Here is a 23,973-nt window from a genome sequence, read left to right as displayed (position 1 = left end):
GAACTGTTGAACGAGGGACAGTATAATGAACGAATGCCAGACGTCAAGAATAGACTCGAGAGAGAGTGAGAGAGAGACTGAGGCAAGAAACCTTGACACCGAAAGAAAGCAGCAAAAGCAGTAGCACCCACAGAGTCCTTATGTATTCTCGCGCCATCAATCTCCCCGCACCACCAATTCCACTACCATCACCAATCCAATCGCAATTACCACCAAACCTCAAGTCCAGATCCATCGGCTAGGCAGCAGCGCCTTAGCTCGCACCATCTTCCAAGGCTCAAGGCTTGTCTGCAGCCACCATCACGGCGCTAGCGCTATAAACAGCGACGCCTTCAGGGGCTCGAACGTCGACTCTCGGACATACCTGGCGCCAAATATGCGAGCATCGGCCGTAGAGCAGGAAGCAGAGAGACACGGCGAAGCAGGAGAGAAGCGAGAACGAAAGCGACAACGGGAGAGAGACAAATGCGCGAGACAGACAATCGTATAGAGGACCTACCGTATCTTCAAAGTGACATCGTACTCTAAAGGTAGGCTGTCAATGTGTAAGACAAGACCCGCGAAGGCCCGCGCCGCAATCGCTACCGAATCTGGGGCGCCGGCGCCCTGCAGCAAAGCTTAGCCTTCCCGAAAGGGGGGCAGCCGCCGCCAGGCCACCCCCAACGCACGGGCAGCAATCAGTGCCACATGATCTCCGGGTCAGGAGGTATAGAGAGAGAGAGAAGGATGGGGATGGAAGAGACGGATCCATGGAGAAAAACAGCCCATTCGATAACCCTCCTCGGCTCCCGGCACAGCGCCTCAATGAGAGGAAAAAAAAAAAAAAAAAGGCTTGTTTTGATTACATTGGCCGGCGAGGCGCGAGGCTCAGCAGTCAGCCCAAGAATAATCCCTGCCTCCAAGACCTGCAACTGCAACGCGACACTCCCGACAATAATAGTAATAATTCGCGCGCTTCCAAATGCTGACCGTCGCCCTCGTCGCCGTCTCGCCATTACCTTCCATCCCTCCCTTATCCTCCCGCAATACGTACCGTGCTGCGACACACCCGTCCCGATCTCACCGGTATTGTACGCACCCAGACATGGCTCCATCCCGGCCTAGGCACATACCTATGTTTGTTGTAGATGTTGTCCCGCCACCCAAAAAAAGAAACAAGTCCTCAATCAGTCAACGAACGCCGGACCCTCCGTCTCAGCTCTCCCGTCTCATCATCAAATGACAAAGCCCAGGTCGTCCTCGCCCGCAAGCCTGTCCGGCCCCGCGCTGCCCGCCTGCGCTCCGTACACCCGCACCGGCACCGCCACTTCGAAGCTCTCGCACTGCAGCCGCTCCACTGGCGCCAGCACCGTCCCGCGGTCATCGGCCGCCATCTCCTCCAGCAACAGGCTCCCTCCACCTCCTCCACCGATGCTACCCCTCGGCGTGACAAATTCCACCCGCAGCGCCCATTCGAGCCCCACGCCGCTGGTGATGAACTCGGGTGTCGCCGAAGCCGGGACCGTCGGCGCGAAGTTGACCCTCCGCGCAAATAGCGTGCTCTCCGCGAAACTAGCGTGCACCTTGCGCGTCGCGCGGTGAACGCTGCTGGCGCTGCGTAGGGCCACGGCGGCGTCAACCTTCTCGCTCGTCTCCAGCGCCACTGACACGCCGAGCACGGGGACCTGGCCCCGCGAGAAGTCGATCGCGCAGTTGATCGTCTCGCCCAGCCGGTAGCACGGTCGCGCAAGGTTGATTACCGCCACACGCCGTCCGTTCCGCGCGATCTCGAACCGGTTTGTCGACTGTTTGCCTGGGCTGCTCAAGTTGGAGCGCAGGATCGCGAAGTCGATTGCTTCTTTCATGCTGTTTGCTGCGGGCTCCGACTCGGCTGTCGAGCGTCGCCGGCGAAAGGATGATATGGGATACGTGGGAGACAAGAGGCCATTTGCTGATTCCGGCGGCCGGTCCATCAGCTTGTTGACGTACTCCAAGAACTCAGATAGCGAGTCTTTGGCGTCATCAGCCGTCTTGCCGTGTTTAGAATAAATATTAATGGCTGCTTGGGCCTTGGTTTCGGGAAGGGTTGCCACGCGCGCCTGGTCGCGTAGGATAATATAAGGGTTCATCAGGTCGTGGCCTAGTATTTCGCCCCGGCCTGTTTGAGGTGAGCACGTTGTCTTTCATCTCTGGAGCTCGTTTTACTTACTGGTCACGCTGCCAAACACCCGGAACGGCACGTTGACACTCCTGACTGCCTTCTGATCTCTTGCGCTGCCAGGCCTTTGCGTGCCAATGCTGAGTTGATAATTGACCTTCATTGCCCTTCCCTTGTGGGTTGGCGGCAGTCCTCGAGGCATGGTGAAGCTGTACTTGTAGCTCTTGCTCTCACCAGGCGCTAGCTTCAGGTCAACAAACAGTATGCTCTGCGGGGTGCTGAGCAAAGGGACGGTCTTGGAGCTTGCCGTCGCCCTCATCTCCCTTATGCTGCTCGGTTCGTTTCCTCCCAGAAGGCCTCCAAGAGACTCTCCAATATTCGACCAGCCAAGCGCTCCGAAAAGGCCACTTTCTCTCTTTGTCCGTTCGACTCCCACTACTCCACCGCCTCCCTGGCCACCTACCACGCCTTTCCTTTTAACTTCTTCGAACGGTGCCTGGTTTACGAGCGATCCATCTAGAGTGAAAGAGCCCATGACCTGAGCATAGCCCATCATGAGAACCTCAGGCTGTTTGGGATCTCGGGGTGTTCCAGGGCCTAATTGCGACGGACGGTGTTCGTGTGGTGTCCTCAAACCCGAAAACAAACGGCTTGTAGGTCGCGATGGGTATTCCGAGACGAGTGTATCGGATGAATTGTTGCTCGCTGCGTAATTGAACTCGCCGCTGCTTCGGGGCGTTCCGTTCATGCTTGAGCTTGATATTATCCTCGTCACTGGCGATGGTGCCAGTTTATCTCCTCCTTGTAGGGATGGCGTGCCGGATGGCGGGCGGGTTCTGGGAACGGCAAACAAGTCTTCTGCTGGTGATACTTCCAGAGCGGGGCTCTTTTCTGTTAGGGTCGGGCTCTCTTCCAGCGCTGCCGGAAACTTGAAGGCTTGTGATAACAACTCTGGTGTCTTCCTGGTAGCGCCTATGTTCGGCGTGTTCGGACTTGTGCCTGGCGTGCCACCTGGCCCTGATGTTCGCCTACCCATCCTTATCGGTATGAAGTCCGTTCGTGATCGCGTGAACGCTGGAGGCGACACAACTGAGTTCGGCGATGGCTGCAACGGCGAGCGCCCTATAATTGTTAGCATCCATTCCTGACCACCATTGGCTTGCGCAGCCATACCTCCAGGCGAGATTTTGTTAGGGATGACCTGAAGACTTGCGCTTCTTCCGTGTCCTTTTCCTGGCCTTCTCGGTGTGGGGCCCTTCGATCCATTGCCATTGTTTTCTCCAGGCGTGTGTGGGCTGCCCACCGAGAATATAGAGAGCGACCTGGCGTGTTGATGCCGGCCAGGGGTTGCCGGAGTCGTCGACCCATTATTGTATCCGTTGCTCACCGCAGAGGGCGGCCTCGTCGCCGGCGCACTTGGAGTGTTGAGGCTCAGCGCTGGGCGATGGCCGCGCGCTCTGCCAGCTGCCGCTGCAGCGGCTGCGCCGCCTGGGTCCTGGAGAGAGGATTTCCTGCTCGCGCCAAGCTGATGGATCGAGGCGGACGGCGGGATGCCGGAGGACTGCAGGGTCGGGGCAATAGAGTGTGTGACTGATTGAGAGACGGAGCCGGAGACGGAGGGCGGGCGTTGCGCGGGCAGGGGCTTGCGGCCTCGTTCGGGGTGGAGGAGCTGCTTACTGCCCCCTCCTGGCGGCGGCGGGTCGGCATTGGCGGGTGTGACGTTGGTGAAGGTGATGGTGCACTCGACATCCTCGCCGGCGAAGACTGACGTCTCTTTGAAGTGCACCGACACGCGGATGGGCGTTGTGGTGGTTGAAGCGGTCATGATTGCGGAGTATGCTGGGGAAGCTCCTCGGCGCACGGGAGCGTCACCGGTCATGGGCTGTTCATGGCGGACATGGCTTCTGTGGATGACGTGACGGCTTGAGCGACGGTCTCGTGTGCGAAACGAGGGAGAGGACAAAGCAGGGTGCTGAGGGTGGTGAGGGCTGCTGGTGGTAGCGACGCGCTGAGGGCCGAGGCACGGAGGTGCTTGCGGAGCTTGGGCGGTCCACGACCACGCCGCAGTTCACGAATTAGGTACTTCTTGTTAAACTACACGGTTCTACTGTCCCAGCTCTCCTCGTGTCTTCCGCAATCATGTCGACCTCGGTGTAGAGTACCTGACCTGAACGGCACCTCTCTCCCCCCTTTTCCACGCAAGCCACTCACTCACCTTTGCCCGATACTCAATCAACCAACGTCCATCTGCATCCACGTCTTGGCAGCCACCAACTGTGTCCATATACGTGTGCGCTTGCCGCGTTCATTCCATTGCCTTGCTTGGTCCTTCTCGCTGTTTTTACTTGGACTTTCATATCCGACGTACCCCCTCCAAATAGACCTTGGACTCTTCGGACCAGAAATTACAATGTGTATTTGTGCGTAGTTTGAATCTTTGGGGTGCAGTATGCGAATGCCATCTAACGCGTCTGGGGGTAGATGCGCGCATGACCTCCATTCCTCGCCATTAAGCTTTTTGCGCAGTGTTTTCTTGTGTATCTGCTAGTGCTCTTTGCATGACTCTCCGCAACGGCTGCTCTTTTGCTCTAGTTGGCCACCTTTCCTTCATCTTCTCGTCCTTCGCCTTTGTTTTATTGTACGGACTAAGTGGTCCTCAGCCTGAATCGAGTCGGTCGGTGTCGCATTCGTTTTCGCAGCTGCATTTGTAGCAGCAGTGTCGGCCTATATTGAGGCAAATTCCGAGTATCTATGGCTAGAAGTAATGTTCCGGGAGACTTGTAGCTGCTGCGAGTGAAGCGAAAGTCGGGTGGTGGAGGCTGTCGGTTGATTCTGCTGTTGCGCAGCCAGTGAAACAAGCTAGCATATCGTTGCACGGAGGTTAACAGGCATGCCCGATAAGCCTTTCATGAGGCGGCCCGGACTGCGGCAAGAGCATCGACATTAGGCCATTGCGTGGTTCGTAGCAGGTTGGGGTGCCAATTGTGTTTGGTGTCGCGACTGGCGCACAGCAGTGATTCTTCGACACGAATCGTGCATGATTCTCGCCGCAAAGCTACCCGGAGTCTTTGCCATAGTTTCTCACCGCCAAGCGTATCGAGTCACCCTTGTCACCCCTGAAACCACACCTGACACCACCTTCAGCCCCACGTACGATCCAACAGCCCAAGTCCCCAGCCCGATGAGCAACCACTTCAGGTTCCTCCGCTCAACCCCTCCCGCACTGCTCAACACTGCCGGCTGCGACTCGCCCAGTTCCGTCAAGATGCCGTATTCGGGCACGTACTTGAAGTCGAAATTTGTCTTGTCCCCGCCCATCCCCCACTTGCTTTCGACGATGAACTGCCAAAAGACCTTACGCGTCATCGCATTCTTCTTCCTGTCCCAGCTCGGCACGCTGCGGTACCCATAGTTCATCGCCATGAAAAAGATGCATTGCCCCGCCATGAGCGCCCAGTAATAAAGAGATGGGCGCGGCAGCCCCAGGCGGTCACACAGCTCGTTGCCGTTAAGCCATCGCGCGGATGCGATCAGCATGTCGGAACTGGCGAAATAGGGCGGTTGGTCCTGCAAACTCTTGATGATGTTGTTGGCCAAGATTTTAGACGTGCTGGTTGGCTGAATCTCGTAGAGTAACAGGACATCCATCATCTTCTTTGCCTTCTCCGGCGTCTCGAAATGGTCGGTGGGCGTCCCAAGAAGGTAGCCGATGTAGCGCCACAAAGCGATGTAGTCCGTGGCCTCCTGCTCCCGGATGAAGATACCTTGGCGGGGAAAGCTGAGCCAGATGAGCGTGGCAGAGAAGGTGCCGATGGTTGCGAGATTGTCCAGGTCGTTTATCGGCACGCCCCATTCCTCGAGCTTGTAATATTCCGGCCGCGACTCTGCCAGCTTCATGATGCGCAGGCGCACAGCGGCGTGGAGTAACCGGACCCGCACGCTGCTGGCAAAGCCCTCGCCACCCGGTTTCAGGTTCTCTATGCTCTTCGTACACTGTAGGATGTGCTGCGTCGTTTCGAAGATCCTCCTCCTGGCGACTTTGGTACTGAATCCACCTGTTCTGGCTAATGTCTCCACCACGCGCGCGGCGCCCATTCCACCTAGTAAGGACTGGTATGCCAGGCCCGTCAGCGCGGCGCTGCCGTACCGATAGAAGACATCCTGTCCCCGCTCGATCTGCTCCCAGTCAACCCATTCGGGCACCGTGTTGAGCTGTCGCCACAGCTCGCCCAGCTTCTCGTCCTTGTCCGCATTATCACGCAACAGAGCGTACAGATCCCTGCGCGGTGGCGTATGTTCGTCCCTTTTCCCCGGCGACCGATCATCACCTAGCGATCTATCCTGTTCTTCCGGCGCTTCGCCCGTCTTGTCCATGCGCGCGGCATACTGGCTGCTGTTACGTGGTAGCGCGTTGCGCGGTGGCGGTGAGATCTCGTTCAGTCGCAGCAAGGCCTGTTCGCCTAGGACGTCGTACGAGTGTTTCAGAGGGTGCATCTGCTCCGGCGTGAGGTGCTCGGGCGTTAACTCGAACGTGTAACCCCAGCATCTGCGGTATGCGCGTCAGTGTTTGGCGAAGGCCATCTGTGGCGGAGAGACTTACGTTCGGGTATTCTCAGTCTTTCGTTTGAAGGGATTAGGCCAGGCCATTTTAAAATTATAGATCGAAATTAGGAAAGACAGAGCGGTAAAAACGACTCAAAGAATGTGCATCAGAGAAAGTCAAGGTAGGTAGGTAGAGTACTCTAGAAGGCCATGTGCACTAGAGCCGGAGTCGACGGTCCGTCGCATGGCGTCATTGGCCACAAATCCACCGCGTCATGCAGATTTCTTCAATGTGATTTTTAAATCGATAGGGGCGCTCATGTTTACGCGATCATACGACGTATGTAGAGCAATGCTGCGACTGAGCGTACGAATAGATAGGCTTTGGGCAGTTGGTCAAAGCCAGGGAGGGGGTTAAGGACTGACGTCAACACCGAGGTTATCGGAGCTTCTCCTTAACTTCCGCCGACCTCCAACTACAGTTACACACGAGTACTCTGGAGCAGTCAGTATTTTTAAGAACGCTGCTACGGTCTTGTCGATTATACTTCAAGCTCAATACATGCTTGACCTTGAAGATGTGGGGATGAGTTTGTTGACGCAGAGCCTGAGCCGAAGCTGCAGGGAACGAAGACTAACGAAGACTTTGATGCGGATCAATATGAGACCTTAATTGCAGTAAGTTTGAGCCTTCTTGATTTCTAGCAATGAAAGACTGATTAGCTTGTAGTTATTGCCCCACTAAAAGCCGTACAGCTTTATGCCGGGACGATGATCTCTTAATTGACATTGCTACGGATACTATGGACAAGTTTGTCCTCAGGGCTTTCTATACCATTGCAAACGCGTTATCACTACTGCAATCAAAGTAATTGAACAACTTACTTAACTTCTCTCTGCTAACCTTAATTGCATTTTTTTATGGTTTGATTCGTATAGCTCCTCATCTTTCTTTCTACATTTAACTATAAGATGATCTGGTACGCTTCTACTTCTTCATCATTGTACTTCTGAGAGTTAGCTTATTCAGGCCAGGTCTGTGCCCGCTCTACCTACCTGTCAAGCGCCCATGGGGTCATTGCACTCACATGTAGCATGCTGTCGCTTTTATTGCCAATGTCCAAACACGCCAATAAGCGGGCAAATACCTGCAGAAACTTACTAGCGAGCCTGGCCTCAGCCAGCCACAAGTGCAAATATCGATGCAACAGTTATCGAGATGCAGGTCGCTTACCGAAGCAGACATGTCTTCGCTTAGAGGTAAGAAAATTGGAAGGAGCTGACACGGATTTATCAGCGCCACATTTATTGAGCTCCTGCAGTTCGCTTTAATGGGATTTGACGAGGCCATCTGCGTAAGGTCCTGCCGAAAAGTTTTACACAGAAGCCATTTATCATTCGAACCTGACCCCAGAGCAAAGTCGAGCATTTGCATAAAAGACCACTGCTTCAGGATCTAGTAACGGATTCAAATACAACTTTTGGCTCGCATGGCCATCCCCTCGGTAACCCAAACCCGTTCATTTCGGCGAACTCAAAGTTTCGCCATGCCGGACTGTTCCTCGGAAACTGAAAAGAAGGGTCCCATATTATGGTCTGATATTCCACGCGATGACACAAAAAGATATCGGGAATCTTTCGAATGTGACAAAACATACCCCTAAGTCTTCAGTACTCTATATCTGACAATTTATAGCTACACTCACACACCAGACGATTAAGGAAGGAACGCGGATCCCTCCAAATGCCCCGGAACCATCAAGGAACCGCCTGACTTCCTCATCATTCGGAGACAATGGTACAACGGCAAGCGTCAATGCCTTCGGTCATATCATGCAAATATCTCGTTATTTTGGTCATGGAAAATCTGGATTCTACTGCGTCGACCTTGGCCACGTTCCAGAACCGTATCTGGTTCAATCCCGAAACCAAGAGCTTGCCGACCTATGCGAAAGTCCTGAAGAGGGTATACGCCTTAAAATTTCTGGCAGCCCGGAGAATCTATGGGAGTTTACTGACGTAAGACCCACTGTGGACTACCTTTACGACCGATGGCCTCGCTACACGCTCGATAACCACAAACTATCAAAACTCTCCATTCAGTACTTTTGCAATTCTGGGATTGTCTTTCAAAGGTATCAGCTAAAATCCAGGAGTACAAGTTCATCAATTCCGCAATTCCAACAGCTCACTATCGATTTACACCTTCTGATCCGTAACCTGGACTTTGTTGACAGAAGAAACAATTTCAACGAAGCAGACTTACTCGATAGTGGGTATTCTTACCGCAAGGGTCCTCATTGTAAAAGCATCATCATCACGCACCAGCTCAAATCCGCCGATGGGGACACGGATGCGGCTGATAATACAAACGTCCGGTTGGAGAACCAACAAATCAGCAACGAAAAGGCTCCAAAGTTTGTTGGTTTGGTAATCACTGCATTTTCGAAAGGAAGTGCCCAATCTCTCAAAACCGTCTCACCATCTGAATCTCCATACGTGTATGAAATCGACCTAGACAAAGCACATAGGAAAGAGCTCCAGACTTCTGGTAGCCTGGAAATCACTCTAGCCTATCGCATGCAAATGATGTCGGACAAAGAGCCTTGGGAATCTTCACTAATTCCAGCAAAGACTTTGCAAGCCATGGGAAGGCACTTCTCCTCAGAAAATTACGAGTTGTACAACTCAACGAGAAGACTTCGTTTCTCAACCAATGCCCATTTGGATTTTATTACCCGGCGAAACCTTGAGCACATACTCTCCGTTTGCCGGATACCAATACCTCAAAATCCTGTTTGGAAAGATGTTCCAAAATCTCCTGATGGTGGGGAAACAGCCGTAGCGCTCACCTGCGGCGACATGTCCGGTCATCGTCTAACTTCAACGACAAGTTTGTATGTAATGCCTATTGTACTATTTATAGCAACTTTTGCTGATCTATGCCAGCTTCGCGTTTCAGTTTTTACTTTTCATGTACAAATATCTTGAAAGCCTGCTCAAAAACGAAAATCCTTTAAAGCATTCTCACACACCAAATGATTGTCTTTGTGAGCAAAAGAGCACAAAAAAGTGCAAAGGTTGCACCGACCTCATGAAATATATCAATACTTTGAAGGATCGCATTCATAGTACATGCAAGGCACATGTTACTTGGTTGTTCAAGAAAACTGGGCCTTCTACCGATCAATTTTTGCCACATTACTGGGCAACCGGAATGCCAATCAAAGGCTGGGAGAAAAACTACTATTTGTCTTTCCAGCCTTTAACCGACACCGCTTTCCAAATAATCAAAGTCCGAGACTTCGACACAATCACTGGAACTAAAGAGTCACTGCATCACAAAGACAAAATAGAGGATAGAATAAGAGCATAGGTTAAGGGGATGGATAAAAGAGACCACCGAGGAAAATGTGTGATTCCCCGGTTTCGAGAGTATGACAAGACCTTCCATCTGTCAGACCATGGCTGGATCTACACAGCGTTAAAATCTGCCGAAGACCTTGAGCTGGGTGACAAGCTCGGCCCAGGATCATCTGATGAGGACGCTACAGATGACTTCATCTCCAAGAGTTATAACTGTGGATTTTCGAGGAAACGTGGTGAAAAAGTTTACGACCGAGGAACCCATTACTAGGCGGCGCTTGCTTGCAACATCTCGCACGTCTTCGGACACAAGATTCTTATTCCACTCCAGAGATACGACGCTTTTTTACGCTATGGATTCAGGGTTCTTCGATATTCCACAGCCCGAGGATGAAATTGAGAAAAGTAAAAAAAAAAAAAAAAAACGACAAAATGATGATATCTGGAAAAATGTAACCGAGTTTTGGAGGAACACTGTCGATATTCAGGTCAACTTTGAAGAGAACCAAAGCTGGGATTGGGAGAACCCATTGTGGTATGGCCTTCAACTGATGGCCAGCACCAAGAAGAGACGAGTGAGCAACATCCCAACAGAAGAGAGCCTCTCAAGGAGCTTGAAGACTCTATTTACTATCACCTCACCAAACGGTCTTTTTCCTGGCCTCCTTGGTCCGGGTAAGACTCCAAAACCTTTTGAGGATGAGCTTGATCGGGATAGTTACTGGCACGCAGTGTTTGAGATCCCTTATTTGCTTTGGAACTATGGCAGAGCTTATTTGGAGACTATACCAACCCAAAGGAAAACCCATGAAAGCGACATCGAGTTCTCAACTCAACAAGTATTGGACATCGCAACCCCGAACGTCAGAGACCCTCCAAAGGCTCTTGAAATTTCCAAGGATGGCTGGCGACCAAAAGAATTCTTCAAGAAGACAGTACCGTTTAGCAACTTCAACAAACTCATCGACCAAAATGGGATCATTGACATACAGGATGACTGGCTATTAACTGGGCCAAGCTCGATAGAGTTTCGAGTTAAACCACATATCCCCAAAACTTTCCACGAAGAGCTGGAAAGCGACCACGAGGTCATCCCTGAAGCGACAAAACGGTACATCGAAAAGAGTTATCGGGATGACCAAAATTTCAAGGGCGCAGTCATTGATGCGCCTGGCTGCAACAAAGATGGAAGAAAAACGAATTTGTCAGAGGTCCAACTTCTGCGCAATTCAAAGTTTTCGGAAGCTCTCAAACGGATACGAACTGTTCAAGAAGCCAAGAAACGGTTAATCTGGCTACCGAGTGGAGACAGACTAACGGCATTGCATAGCTATCTGGCTTCTCCATCAAAAGAGCGAGACAACCTGTCGTCTTTCTTCGACAGACATGCCTCGTACGAGAAATACTTTTTCGACAGCGCTACAGCATCATTAAACGAATGGGAGACCGAAATCCACCTTTCCTTCTTCCAGTTAAAAGATGAACATTACGAAATTCTCGATCCAATCCCTCGACCAAGTTTCGTGTCGGTGAGCGAGCGCAAAGAAGAATTGGCCACAGTGGTACGAACTGTCATGAGCTTTCGCTTTACTGGAGATTTTTTCGATCGCTATTGGACATGCCATTTCCTCGAACATAAACCCCGGACAGATAAAAGATCAGTGACCAAGGACGGAAAGGCACGTATTTTTAAGCTTGACCATGGTCTAATTGAGGACATAAAAGACGGCAAAAAAAAACAAAGTATCCTTGGCAGCAACGAAAGGTCCTTGAACTCGTACTAATGGATGAAATACTCAACGAAATGGCATCATCTGCAAGGAATGTTCTAGACTGGGCCAAAAATAGTATGCTTAAGCGGAAGCCTCCGAAGAACAATAAACCAGGAGAACATGAACACCAAACAACTGACGCGAAGACTCTTATAAATTATTCCGTATCCTTGGATCTGGAGGACCCTTTCAAGGCCACAGCGTCGGACTATTTGAATCCGCTCGCAGAAGCGCTTCAGGGGGGCTTTCAAAAACTACAACAGAAAGGTAGCGACAACTATCTCTCTCTCAATGAACGGTGGCGAGTCTTTGAACAAATCCTTCAGGCAGTCGAAGAAGACTTGGATGAGAATTTGGAAAGAATCAAAGAATGGAGGGCGCGAGAAAGCGATCGCGGACTGGAGAGACCCCGATGGACCAGAAACGACGAAAGAAGATATCGTCCTACGATGACCAGGCTTTCGGTCCTGACTAAACGGAAAACACGCGAGTTGGAACGACTAAAACAAAATATACAATCATTCAGGGAGGCCTTAACTCGCAGGCTGACGTCTATCCGAGACGATATAAGCTTTCGTGGTTCCGAAAATATCAACCTTTTCACGTATGTTACCGTGGTATTCCTGCCACTTGGTTTTACAACTGGAATTTTCAGCATGAGCGAAGCCCCAAGCCGGACTACACTGATTCAAATGGTCATCACCGCTATCATTGCGCTGGCCATCACCATTGGCGCATTGATAAATGCCAGGCTTCTTGATAAAGAGATCGTTGAACCAGCTCTCAAAATCATTCGCTCCATCTCGAGGCCTGTTATTGTATGCCCTATCAAGACATTGAGGTTATTGTTCAATGCATTGATATCACCCGGAAAGTCTCTCCATCACTTGTTCGAGATTGTCTGCTACATGTTCGATCGCAAGTCGAACGACAAATCAGAGCAAACTACAGACAAGAGCGATGATGATGGAAAAGCTGCGCCAACACCACCTCCACAAAACCAAGGACCAGCGCAAGGATCAACGACTCCGCGTGAGCTTGAGAATGGTAGCCGGATTAGCTAATATCTTTTGTTTGTTTCTAGAGGGCAGCCTTTCATGTTCAATTTTCGAAAGCTCCAGCTGAGATGCTGTTGGGTGGATTGGTCCTTTTAATTTTCCTTTTTATCATTTTTTTCGTCTTGGAGGAACAAGATTTTGTGTTTGGTCGATGCTTTCGTGCCGATGCATATGCACGGCGGCGCAGCGGATCACATTTTATGTCAGGGGTCGGCGTTACAACGGTGTGCTTTGCCGCAATCTTCATTTTCACCTCTCTTCGTCTTCCCTCTTCCTTTTTCTTTTTCCTTTTGTCACTTCACTCTTTCCTCTGTTTCTTTCGCCCGTTGCCTGGAGCTGCGGCATATCCTTCATTCTTTCGTCCGTCCCTGAAGCTGCAATGGATACTTCTCCAGAATTAACAGTGCTAATCAAAGCCTTCATCGTCTTCCTATTATATGGCATCACCAAGGCATACACAACTCGCAATGTCATCGGCAACTTAAGGAGACGCAGTCTTGTTCGTAGTTTTCGAATCCGCACTCGACTTTTCACTGATATAAGCAGCCCATGCCACCGTGGAGCTGGTTCTTCGGCCACATGTTCGTTGTCAAGAAATATCTCAATAAGCTACCCTCCGATGCCGTTTTTAACTATACGGCACGTCGCCTCTCGCGCGAATTTCCCAAGCACTCGATGTTCTACGTCGACTTTTGGCCAATGAACACTCCATTTTTGATCATAGCAAATCCTCTTGCCGCATCTCAAATTACGCAAAAACTTTCGGTCCAGAAACCATTAGCTGTCCAAGACGCTTTTGCTGCAATGACAGGTGGACCAAACCTTTTGACAATGCCTGATGTGCAGTGGAAGCGGTGGCGTGCCGTCTTCAGTCCTGGCTTTAGCAATTCACACATGCTCGAGCAGGTTCCCAAGTTAATTGACAAGGCTCAGGTGTTCTGTGAGATGCTCCGGGAGAAGGCTCGCGCCAACTCAGTTTTCCAACTTGAAGAAGCTACTTTCAGGTTGACAATAGACGTTATCGGCCTTATTTGTCTGGATACGGACTTCAACTACCAGTTACGCAACTCCGAATTCCCCTCGCTCCTCCGTTCCCTCATCGAGTGGCAAACGTTTGGAGACGTTATCAATCCGTTGAAACGCTTGAACCCATACCGTAAATTTATCACCTGGTATTGGGGACGCCGCCTAAACTACTACATACACTCGGAGCTTCGGAAACGCTTCAACGAGCGGCGGGCTACTTCATCTAAATCGTCTCGCAGAGCAAAACCTATTGTGGCTCTAGCACTAGACAGTTACCTTACTGAGAGCCCAAAGGCTTCGAACGAATCTCTCGATGCCAATTTCAAGGATTACGCAACCGCCCAACTCCGTTTGTTCCTCGTGGCCGGCCACGATACTACCTCGAGTGCCATGACTTATACCCTGCATCTCTTGTACACTCACCCATCATTCCTCGCCTCAGTTCGTGAAGAACATGATGCAGTATTTGGCAAAGACCGGGCTGCAGCCGCATCAAAACTGAGAGTCGACCCCGCGCTTCTAAACCAGCTGCCATTGACTTCCGCCGCAATCAAGGAAGCGCTCCGCCTCTTCCCGCTAGCAGGCGGCATCCGTATGGGAAGCCCAGATATCGAGCTTGTGGCCGAAGATGGTACACGTTTTCCTACCGCTGGTTGCAGTGTTTGGATTGTGCATGAAGCAGTGCACCGCAACCCTGCGTACTGGCCTGACCCAGATGCCTATCTCCCGGAGCGCTGGCTCGTGGGTCCAGAGCATCCTCTCTATCCGAAAACCAAAGGCGCTTGGCGTGCTTTTGAGATTGGGCCTCGCAATTGCATCGGCCAAACTCTGGCACTGACGGAGCTTAAGACGGTTCTGGTTATGACATTGCGGGAATTTGATATCAGTCCTGCATACGACGAGTGGGACAGGATGCACAGTGGCGGACACAGAGGGATCAAAACTGCAATGGGAGAGAGGGCTTATCAGGTTTCGGGTGGTGGAGGTGGCCAACATCCCTCGGATCGATATCCATGTCGTGTGTCAATGTGTGGGTGAATTTTTGTTGTGGGCAACGAAGTAGAGAAGACAGATGTTGGTTGAATGGTTAGGCAATGAGCGCTGCTGGCGAAGATCAATTGGCAGCGGGTTCACTTTTTCACAAGGTAAAGCAAGAGATGACGAAGGTCAGGCCGTATCAATTCCAAATTTACCGTACCGATAAACATGAGTAATGATTACAAAAGAAACCATTGCTGCCTTCGATAGCTTTCAGGATGCCCTTTTGACAGAACTCAATGGGTCGGGTAGCTATCCAGCCGCTCGTATTTGCGCTCTGCTCTCTTTGCCTCATCACCCTTATGGAGCTCATCAATGTAGTCCTTGAAGTCTCGCGACATCTCCACTACAGCCCGTAAGTGCTCGTCTGTCAGCTCGATGTTACCTTCCTCGTCTTTGATTGACTCGTATTCGGCCAACGCAACTGCTGTTTGAAACGCTGAGTTGTTTCTTTGTCAGCAAAATATATCTTTTCTGTTTGCTTGCCTTGGAGGTTATCTCACCATTACGGATTTCTCTGCCGTTCCACTTGACTGCCCGCATTTCGTTGCCTTTGAGGTATTGTTTTGCGTCAATGGTGATCCGCATATACCCTTTACGTTCCTTGATCAACTTCTGGACAAACGTATCCCAAACTAGCTGCCGCTCTCTGTCATTGAACTCAGGGTAATAGAGCTTGACATGGATGCGCGATATGAACGCATCATCAAAAGAGCCGACTCTGTTAGTTGTGAGGAAGAGAATTCCATCGTAAAATTCGAGGGCTCGCAAGAAGCCTGTAGTAGAATTAGCATCTCAAATCAAATAATTAACTGAAACCACTATGATAACTGACGAGGTAGGTTAATTCTTACCGGCAACTAGGCTGTTGCGCATCAGATCATCAGATGAACGGCGCTCCATGAAAACATCGGCTTCATCTATGAGCAAGACCGCACCCCAACTTCTTGCAGTTTTGAAATGCCTCGTGAGGTTTGCTTCAACCAGTGTGGGCTCCGTTCCGATATCGCTACAGGTGAGAACCATTAGTGGGCGACGGGTGAAGGCTGCTATACATTCTGTGAACAGTTTTGTCAGTGTGAGTGGCACAGATAGAAAGAGTTTGCAATTGTTTACCAGCAGTGCAGGTCTTGCCAACACCGGGTTGACCATGAAGCAAAAAGGTGAGCCCTTTCCCTTTTCCTCGAACAAAGTCAGCGGACCACATCTCCCGATCTGTGACCTGTCCAAATTGGTTCGTCCTTGCATAGCTTTTAGCAAGAGCTTTGAGTTGCTTCACCCGCTTTTCGTCCATGACTAGATGGTTTATCATGCCTTCGTCAAATTCAGGAGCAGAGAAATTGTTGACTCGAAGCTGTTCTGTCGCCAATATTAGTCCAAACAACTGAGCACCAAAGATAGCCCTGAGCTTACCCCATGACCTTGTCTTAAAGACAAACGCCCTCATATAGGAAGGGAGTAACATGAATTGGTGATCTGTTAGATTGCCTTCAAAGGTTTCCGGAACAATCAGATCATAGTCCTCGAACAGCGACGTGACAGTTTTCTCAGAATCAGACTCCCGTCTTCTGCACACAGGACATGTGCAATCTGAAGCCCAATTTCTGATATCGGTTCCACTTGGTACTAAAGCCGTCGGATTTCCGATATCTGTATAATAGCTTTTCAGGTCTGTCATGACGAGACCATCAACCTGCATTCCTCCGGTTAATACTATATTTCAATAAACCAAGTGACTCTCTTACCTCGTTGTGAGGAATATCCGCTGTCTTTCCTCTGTAATGTTTGCATTGCTTTTTCAGAAGGTCCCAGTAGATTTTGCCGTTCGCAATATGTTGTGCAACTTTTGGTGTGAGAGGCCTGTTGTCAAGATCGATTATTTGGCTCGTATCCTGTTCTTCTTCTCCGTCGAACTTATGTTGAATCAAATTCCTTTCCACTCTTCCGAGGTATTCACCGTCGTAAGTTAGTCTCCAATACTCCATAACCCAAGGAACTGATGGATTTTCGAAACTGCCTCCAGAAATTGATTTGATGACCATGCAAAAACTTTCTTCGGATTCCCGAACCCGAGTCAGCTGAGTGGCCCCTGGGCGTCTAGATACCCAAGCCATCCTCCAAGTCCATAATCCCCTCCTGTTTCGGTCTTGTTCTGCTCTTACATCAGCCATGATATGTCCATCCAGAAAGTCCAAGAGCACCCCAACATGCTCATAGGCGTCTATTTCGCGCGCGCACAAGTCTTCCTTGGGCTTGGATTTTATTTCATCTCGGAAAGAGGAAAGCTCTTCGTAGTGATGGACAAGAATTGCATACGGCGCCCTGATTATGACGACGTCCCCAGTGAGATCTTGTTCAGGGTAGTATTCCACGACGGATTGGATGGCATTAATGATGGCTCTGGAGTAGATGTGCATACTAACGGAGGGCGTTGTTGAGGGGAGGATTGGTTTGCTGTGTTCTTCTGACTGGGAAGAGCTCGTCTGACCGGTTGTAAAAGTCGAAACCAATTCGAAAAGAGGCTGTTCGAGACCGTGAGCATTTGAGGCCGACCCATTGTCATTCAATCCATTGGTCTCATGTTGGTAGACCACCTCATTCGTGACCCTGTTTCTATACTCAACTCTGTATTTGATCTGCTTCGTACTCTCTTTTCCCTTGGTGGTTTGAGAGTCTTCCACATAGTTTTCTGGTTTGTTGTGGGATTCCTCGGCCCCACAGTTTCTACCGACTATGCCATCCATCGAGGGTTGCGGCTTTTTTGATATCAGTGTATTTTAAAGGAAGAAAATTTTGGACGATATTTGCTGAAAGTAGATTCTGTGAGAAGTGGTGGGCTCCTCAGAGGTCTTATAATGTGGCAACTTAGACAAGCTCCCGCTGTCATAATTCAAAAAGTAGATAGTCTGTTTCAGAGTGATTAGCTGCAGCAAGCCACATCTGACACAGGATCCTTATCACGATAGCCTAAGGCTCAGCGTTACTGTTGATTTGCCATTAGTAAAAGCGGATATTGGATGCGCATGTGCTATCCTTGGGCCTCCATTCATGGTTTTCTAATCCCGATTCTCATGCAGGAAACAACCGAAGTTTTCATCCCCGCAGCTTTGATACGCGAATAGAAACCCCGGACGGCTGCATGAATACTATTAATAGATTTAGGCAACAGAACTGTCTGCTGACACGGATAAATGAGGCGTTCGTCGGTGGTTGTGGGATTGCGGCTGAGCGTGAGGGATTTTAATCTTGCAGCACCATGTGCTTGAATAGTCGCTCTCCGACAAAATCTATTCCTTTTTCTAAGGTCAAGGCTACTGTTTTCAGATATGACTCAAAGAGGCTCCATGGACGACCTTCGGGAATCCCGGAACCTGGTCCGAATGTATAGCTTTGAAGTTGAAGAGAGATTGCCCCAGGGAAATGTCGCGCACAACCTGGGTTCTATCTTAAGTGAGAGCAAAGGAGATCTCGAAGATCTCACAGCCCCATGGCGAAAGTTCTTTGAGCCATGGAAACCGAGCGGTAGCGAAAAGTAGGTTATAAGGCAACAGCTAAAATTAATTTGACACATCTAAGAGATTTTTGGACAGGAACCCAGTCACCGTCGCTCTCACACAAGAGGCAGAGGCTCTCAGAAAGCGGTGGTTAGAATTCCGAATATCCAATCCCGAAGTCGATAGGGTAGATCTTCAGCGATCAGAGCCCACTGCGCAAGATCTTGTGGACCTGGTAGAACAGTCTATGTCAAAATGGCAAGAAAGAAGATCCACAGGTAGAAGAGGAAAAGCAATGTCTTTTTTCCGCCAGTTTTGCCGCAGTATTAACTCACACAAGGCGGTTATGGGAATACTCCCGGAAGGAAATGAGTACGTGAGCCTATTTACCGGCACGCTTAACGCCGTTGTCAAGGTGATTTTTTCTATTTATATTCTCTTATATTTGTCACTAATACGATTACAGGCAAGTGTGAACCACGAGAAAATTGCTGAGGGGGTTTCACAAGCGCTTGCAACTATCGGCGAAAACGTTGCAAATTGCCAAAACGAACTGGAAGTATTCCCATCCGAACCCATGCAGCATGCCGTGGCTGCGCTCTACGTCGGAATTTTCAAGTTCCTTCAGAAAGCCATGACTTGGATAATGTCAAGCAGACGCAAGAAGCTTCTGGACTCCTTTAATGAAAACTTCTACGAGCATTTCGAAGACGATCTCGCCGCAATACAAAACTTGACCGACAATGTCCGGAGGAAGTTCATCCAAGGTTCAGCCGCAGAACAGAGAGTTACAAGACAAACGGTCGAGGACACAAATAAGAAGATCAACATCGACCGAGAGAACAACGAACATTTCCAAAATGAAATGAGGACACAGTTTCAACTGCAGGAGCAGTTTCTCATAGATACTGCACGAAGGCTTGAACAGCCTCTGGATAAACTCTACCAAATGCTCCAAGGCTTGGCATTGGACCGAATGAAGGCAGAGCCGCAATCAAGCAGTAAGTGTTCTTTGTGAACAATATCTCTTTCAGTGTATTAGATATATGACATCTAATAACTTTATAATAGCTTTCCAAATGCATCCTTCACCACATTTTGCATTGACAAATACTATGCCTACTGGCCAAGCTATGCTTCCATCGACACAAATTTCAACAAATTGGTCAAAAGAAAATGTTACTCTCAACTCAACGAATCTCGAAGATTACTTCCATCGGGACAGAATTAGGTTGCCAAGCGACCCATTCGACTCCATGATGGTTCAGCAAGAAGCTTTAGCACGCCTGACCGAGTGGACGAAAGATCCCAAGCAAAGCATACTTTCTCTATCAGGCCCAGCCATGGAAGCGGATGACTTTGAAAACCCGATGACCATGCTAGCGGCCAAATTCGCCGAATTTGCAGACAGGTCTGGTGTAAAGATCATATCCTACTTCTGCGAGCTCAGACGGGGCGAGAAGACTCGTTCAGGCAACACAAGAGAGAGTCAAGCTCTGATATCCTTAGCTTACTCTTTGGTAAGACAGACGGTTGAGCTATTGCCTTCCGTATTTCAATCTGATGCGGACTTCTCGGAGGAGAAATTCCAACAACTGGACGGGACCGAGAAATCATGGACAACCACTCTCGAAATACTCCACAACTTGCTTCCGTTGTTGCCAGACAAGGTCTTCTTCATGATCGATGGTTTTCAATGGCTGGACGACAGAAGCACTGCGAAGCTCATGAAAGATCTTCTAATGGTTCTTCGGAAGAGCAATATGAAAGTTCTGTTCACTACGTCAGGAGACTCGAGATGCTTGCTGGGTAATCTTTCCAGATCAGAGATGGTTTTGGTAAACGAGGTTGGTCCAACAGCAAGAGGTTCTTCTGTAGCGTATCAAAGGTTTTAGGTATGAAATCACTACTCATACAAATTCAAATTGCCAACTGCAGCTATAAAGGCATTAAAAATTATATAAAGTACCTACCACACGGTGTTTAGGATTCGGACCATTACCAGTGTTGTTTGAGGGAATTATTAAATGCTTATTCAAATTTTTTTGCGTTCCGCTGCCGCCTAACATAGAGTCAGTGCTTAGGACGGCTGTCAATTCTTTATAGTTGCCTCTGCTCCAAGTTTAAACTATACATGTCCTGGCAGAAAGCTACCATTTATTCAATCAGACAGCACTTCCTCATTCAACTTCCCAATAGGGAACAAACCTTCACAAAATAAAACAGTGAGCGAGTCTAAAGCCCAGGAAAGGTATTTGTCCAAGACTCCAAGTAGGCAAGAACTAAAAAGCTTCTATGTCATCCGTAGGCAAACTATCATGTTTATAGAAACTAAGTCCAAATCCACTCTCTACCCTACCGTTGACTCGAGTAGCTCGAATAGTACTCATACACCCACGTCTTTATCTGCGCAATCTCATTATCTATAACCTCCTGCACGCCCTCATTCACAGCGCCATTCCTAGCATGCAAATCCGAGCAATGAATACCCTCAGGAATGACCTGCACGGGCGCATCCTCCGTCGACTCAAGCGGACCTCCAGGACGGAAATCCGAAGACACCGTAGCGTCCTTCCAAGGGTCGTACTGGCCATTCGTCCAGATCAGGCGGGTGGTGTTAGCGAACCAGCCGCCTGTGTAGGCGTTCACGTCTTCGACCGTCTTGCCGCGCGCGCTGCCGTACGTGTACTCGCCCTCTGGAGGGAAGAAGAGGTCGCATTGCCGCTGCCAGTATTCGGCGTCGACGAGGCGCGACACGATCGTGGGCCTGTCGTTGGGAGCGCCGTCTTGCCAGTAGGCAAAGGGCTCGTTGCACAGGAACCAGTTCCATTGCCGGTTGATGGCGTTGTTCACCGAGATGTCGGTGAACATGGGGCTGCTCTCGTTGTAAGTGTCGAAGCAGGAGAGGTCGTAATCATCGGTCCAGTAGCCGTACGAGGCACAGACTACAATATGTTAGTCTGTCTTGCAATTAACTTGATGATTTAGATTGAGCTTACAGCCGGGGATTTCTATCGTCTTCATCCACTTGGCGTATCCATTCAGGGCTTTGTGAAGACCAACGCCGGTAGCGTCAGGTACATGTGTTATATTGGTGCCGTTGTTACCAGCCACATTCTACTGTAGTCAGTAATTACTGAAAAAAGCGGGCTGTGGGCTGTCCTACCTCAATGTAGTCGCAGAACTGGTAGAATTCGGAGTAGTTTGAATAGAAACTGTTGCTCTGCCAGAGCCATGGCCCATTTTCAAGGGCACTAACGACTTGTCAATAAGTATTTCTGCGCATGTATTGTGTATCTTACCCTGCAAAATCGGCATCATGCTTCACTCCACCTAAGCCGAATTTGTTTTTCAGTGCTTGCTTTTCAGCATTGCTGCCGTGAGTCAAAACATCGTCAACGTATTCAATGACCAGTGAAATGTCGGTGCTGCAGTTCTTGGGCATGCCTTCTTGAACTGGTACGAAGTATTGCCACTATAAAAATTAGAGACTGGCTCTTACCTCCAGAGAAGAAAAACTTACAAAATCGTAGATTGACTCGACAACTGCACTAGAGGCGTGATAAGCCCAGAAAGTACCGGGATCAAGGGCTTGTGTCCACGCGGACAGAGCACCGCTGTAGGAGCCTCCGGAGAAAACCCACGGCTAAAGAATAAGATTAGTCGGCTGGCAATGTGTTCAAGGACCATGTACATACCGCTCTGGTGGCCTGGCTACTGCCATTCTTATCAAAGGGGAATTCAACATTCTTGGCAAAGTACGTGGTATCAGCAATAGACTGTGCCAGTGTAAGGTACTGCAAGTTTTTCGTAGTCAACTCCTCGAACGGAGACGATTCTCCCCAATAGCGGTCTGCTGGTTATTAGCGCTGCTGCACGTGCTCAAGCAATGGATAAATTAACTGACGCTCAAGCATAACAACGGCCCCTCCAATGGCTTCCGCGAAGAGACCAGTGATGGTCTTGTTGGTGAGGTAACTGCCATAGCCATCCGCCGCAGATTCGCCCGGAGTAAAGAACACGACCTGTACGAGAATTAGTGTATACGCAGAAACATCATAGCAAAATCTCTTACAGGTGATCCAGGCCCAGCCCAAAACTCATCACTCCACCAAAACCTCTGAGAGAAAGTACCAAGATCGGGATTGTCATGATCGATCAACTGTTCGAATGTTCCGTTGCCGAAGGTCACCACATCATTATCAGCGAGTGGGGGAGGGCGGTTCAAAGAGCGACTAGCCGGAAGAATGGTCCCAGAAGTGAAGCTCGCAACGAAGGCGACAACCACCGCGAAGGCCTTCATGGTGACCAAAGCCCGACAAGCAAATACCGCCGACCACGATAGAAATTAGAAAAGAGGGAGCTCCATCGCAGGTATTTGTACGAATTAGAAAGTGAATGGGAGGGCGTGCGTTGCGTGACCTTCCTTATCAGTGGAGTGCGAGATCGTGGCCGAGATGCACTTCGACCTTCCAGATGCGTTTGGCGTCTTTTCAGAGCCCCACACCTTCCTTATCCGGGGCATGGTCCTCTCTTACCGCCTATATTAAACTAGGTGAAAGCTGCAGGAACGGGCAGGTCATGCGTAAGTTTATTATTTTCTTCGTATGATAAATGAACAGCGCATTCTGGGCCAGTGAAATGGAGCACCTAACAGGGATATGGCTCGCTTAAGTCCTAATCCATGCATGCTACTGTGAAAGAACACTGTTAAACAAAATTAGCGGCGCAGCGTGCTCTCTCGACTAAAATGTTGTGATATGATTTAAAGCTTCTTATCCGAGTGCTAAAGATACAAATATTGTTCTAGATGTGAAAAGAGTGAAAGAAATCTGATAGTGAATACCTTGTCGCCAATATCCTGCAGATATACCACACCAACTTTTCGATTCTAAAGTCCTAAACACAAGCTATCTCTGCACGAGAATTTGTTCTTTCTGTTAGACATGTACGTCTACATCACTGCCTTCACAGGAGCACAAACTTACGCAAAGCCTGCAGGGATGTGACGAGCCTCGTCCGCTCATACCCCGCTCCCCAGTCCCCACTCGCGGCGATCTAGATCCTCAGACCACCAACCTAGGATCAAAAAACCTCGCTATCGCCATCCATCACATCAACAGCACAGCGAAAACGCCCACACTCACCATAAACGGCACCGGTTCTGCCCACGAGATCTGATCTTGACCCTCGGTTACCCCGCCTCTGCGGCACATGCAGCGCAGTGCTATTTATAGCGGTGGCCTTTCCGACGTGCATCATGCACACGCAACACGGCACCAGGATTGGGCGTCCGCACCTTGCTGTTTTGTCGCTGGCGTGCCGTTCCTGAGACTCGCGTGCGCCGCCGTCGCGCCCGGCAGAGTTTACGACAAGACGTGCCGTGCTGGTGGTGAGGTTTCGAGCAAGATCACTGGACACGCGAAGGGCGTTTTTTCTACCTCGCCGCAGAGACAGCAGACACGCCGTCCCCGCGTCCTTTGTGAAGGTCAGGTCATCTGCTCATGGTCTTGGGCATTTGGAATCGCGCCGGGTAACGT

At 49.8% G+C, this 23,973-nt stretch overlaps 9 protein-coding genes across 9 annotated transcripts; 5 read left to right on the top strand and 4 right to left on the bottom strand.

Annotated features, from left to right (window-relative positions):
• Positions 1-1,214: 1,214 nt before the first annotated feature.
• K452DRAFT_296983 (uncharacterized protein) lies at positions 1,215-3,962 on the bottom strand (the record flags this gene model as incomplete). Its single annotated transcript, XM_033541973.1, has 3 exons — positions 1,215-2,137; positions 2,189-3,259; positions 3,311-3,962. The coding sequence occupies 3 exons, from the start codon at positions 3,960-3,962 to the stop codon at positions 1,215-1,217; spliced, it is 2,646 nt and encodes an 881-aa protein (XP_033398915.1).
• A 1,256-nt stretch (positions 3,963-5,218) lies between these two features.
• K452DRAFT_350317 (uncharacterized protein) lies at positions 5,219-6,993 on the bottom strand (the record flags this gene model as incomplete). Its single annotated transcript, XM_033545648.1, has 2 exons — positions 6,738-6,993; positions 5,219-6,683 (listed from the first exon to the last, which is right to left on the bottom strand). Exons 1-2 carry the CDS (start codon positions 6,782-6,784, stop codon positions 5,219-5,221), a joined length of 1,512 nt encoding a protein of 503 aa, XP_033398914.1. The 5' UTR covers positions 6,785-6,993.
• A 1,233-nt stretch (positions 6,994-8,226) lies between these two features.
• On the top strand, positions 8,227-10,055 carry K452DRAFT_307372 (uncharacterized protein; the record flags this gene model as incomplete). Its single annotated transcript, XM_033543063.1, has 3 exons — positions 8,227-8,323; positions 8,376-9,576; positions 9,629-10,055. The coding sequence occupies 3 exons, from the start codon at positions 8,227-8,229 to the stop codon at positions 10,053-10,055; spliced, it is 1,725 nt and encodes a 574-aa protein (XP_033398913.1).
• A 178-nt stretch (positions 10,056-10,233) lies between these two features.
• Positions 10,234-11,623, top strand: K452DRAFT_307371 (uncharacterized protein; the record flags this gene model as incomplete). Its single annotated transcript, XM_033543062.1, has 2 exons — positions 10,234-11,574; positions 11,606-11,623. 2 exons carry the CDS (start codon positions 10,234-10,236, stop codon positions 11,621-11,623), a joined length of 1,359 nt encoding a protein of 452 aa, XP_033398912.1.
• Positions 11,605-12,881, top strand: K452DRAFT_225473 (uncharacterized protein; the record flags this gene model as incomplete). The annotated part of the gene is given in 3 exon segments (XM_033536752.1): positions 11,605-11,749; positions 11,761-11,892; positions 12,049-12,881. Coding segments are annotated over 3 exon segments (1,110 nt in total), but the record flags the coding sequence as incomplete, so codon positions are not given.
• A 373-nt stretch (positions 12,882-13,254) lies between these two features.
• On the top strand, positions 13,255-14,939 carry K452DRAFT_225574 (uncharacterized protein; the record flags this gene model as incomplete). Its single annotated transcript, XM_033536764.1, has 2 exons — positions 13,255-13,374; positions 13,422-14,939. 2 exons carry the CDS (start codon positions 13,255-13,257, stop codon positions 14,937-14,939), a joined length of 1,638 nt encoding a protein of 545 aa, XP_033398910.1.
• Positions 14,809-17,760, bottom strand: K452DRAFT_247570 (uncharacterized protein). The gene is made up of 6 exons (XM_033538066.1): positions 16,685-17,760; positions 16,353-16,632; positions 16,056-16,298; positions 15,794-15,997; positions 15,443-15,715; positions 14,809-15,378 (listed from the first exon to the last, which is right to left on the bottom strand). The coding sequence occupies exons 1-6, from the start codon at positions 17,681-17,683 to the stop codon at positions 15,176-15,178; spliced, it is 2,202 nt and encodes a 733-aa protein (XP_033398909.1). The 5' UTR covers positions 17,684-17,760; the 3' UTR covers positions 14,809-15,175.
• A 522-nt stretch (positions 17,761-18,282) lies between these two features.
• Positions 18,283-20,437, top strand: K452DRAFT_286025 (uncharacterized protein). The gene is made up of 4 exons (XM_033540218.1): positions 18,283-18,471; positions 18,530-18,848; positions 18,900-19,434; positions 19,505-20,437. The coding sequence occupies exons 1-4, from the start codon at positions 18,320-18,322 to the stop codon at positions 20,326-20,328; spliced, it is 1,830 nt and encodes a 609-aa protein (XP_033398908.1). The 5' UTR covers positions 18,283-18,319; the 3' UTR covers positions 20,329-20,437.
• Positions 20,438-20,592: 155 nt separating this feature from the next.
• Positions 20,593-22,773, bottom strand: K452DRAFT_317397 (uncharacterized protein). Its single transcript, XM_033544061.1, has 8 exons — positions 22,509-22,773; positions 22,341-22,458; positions 22,132-22,286; positions 21,957-22,079; positions 21,736-21,908; positions 21,600-21,687; positions 21,433-21,550; positions 20,593-21,378 (listed from the first exon to the last, which is right to left on the bottom strand). Exons 1-8 carry the CDS (start codon positions 22,734-22,736, stop codon positions 20,789-20,791), a joined length of 1,593 nt encoding a protein of 530 aa, XP_033398907.1. The 5' UTR covers positions 22,737-22,773; the 3' UTR covers positions 20,593-20,788.
• Between the last annotated feature and the right edge of the window lie 1,200 nt (positions 22,774-23,973).

Source organism: Aplosporella prunicola (genome assembly GCF_010093885.1).
Source record: "Aplosporella prunicola CBS 121167 unplaced genomic scaffold K452scaffold_9, whole genome shotgun sequence".
NCBI lineage: Eukaryota > Fungi > Ascomycota > Dothideomycetes > Botryosphaeriales > Aplosporellaceae > Aplosporella > Aplosporella prunicola.
Note: the sequence above shows the minus strand (reverse complement) of the source record. Positions and strands in the feature narration are given on the sequence as shown.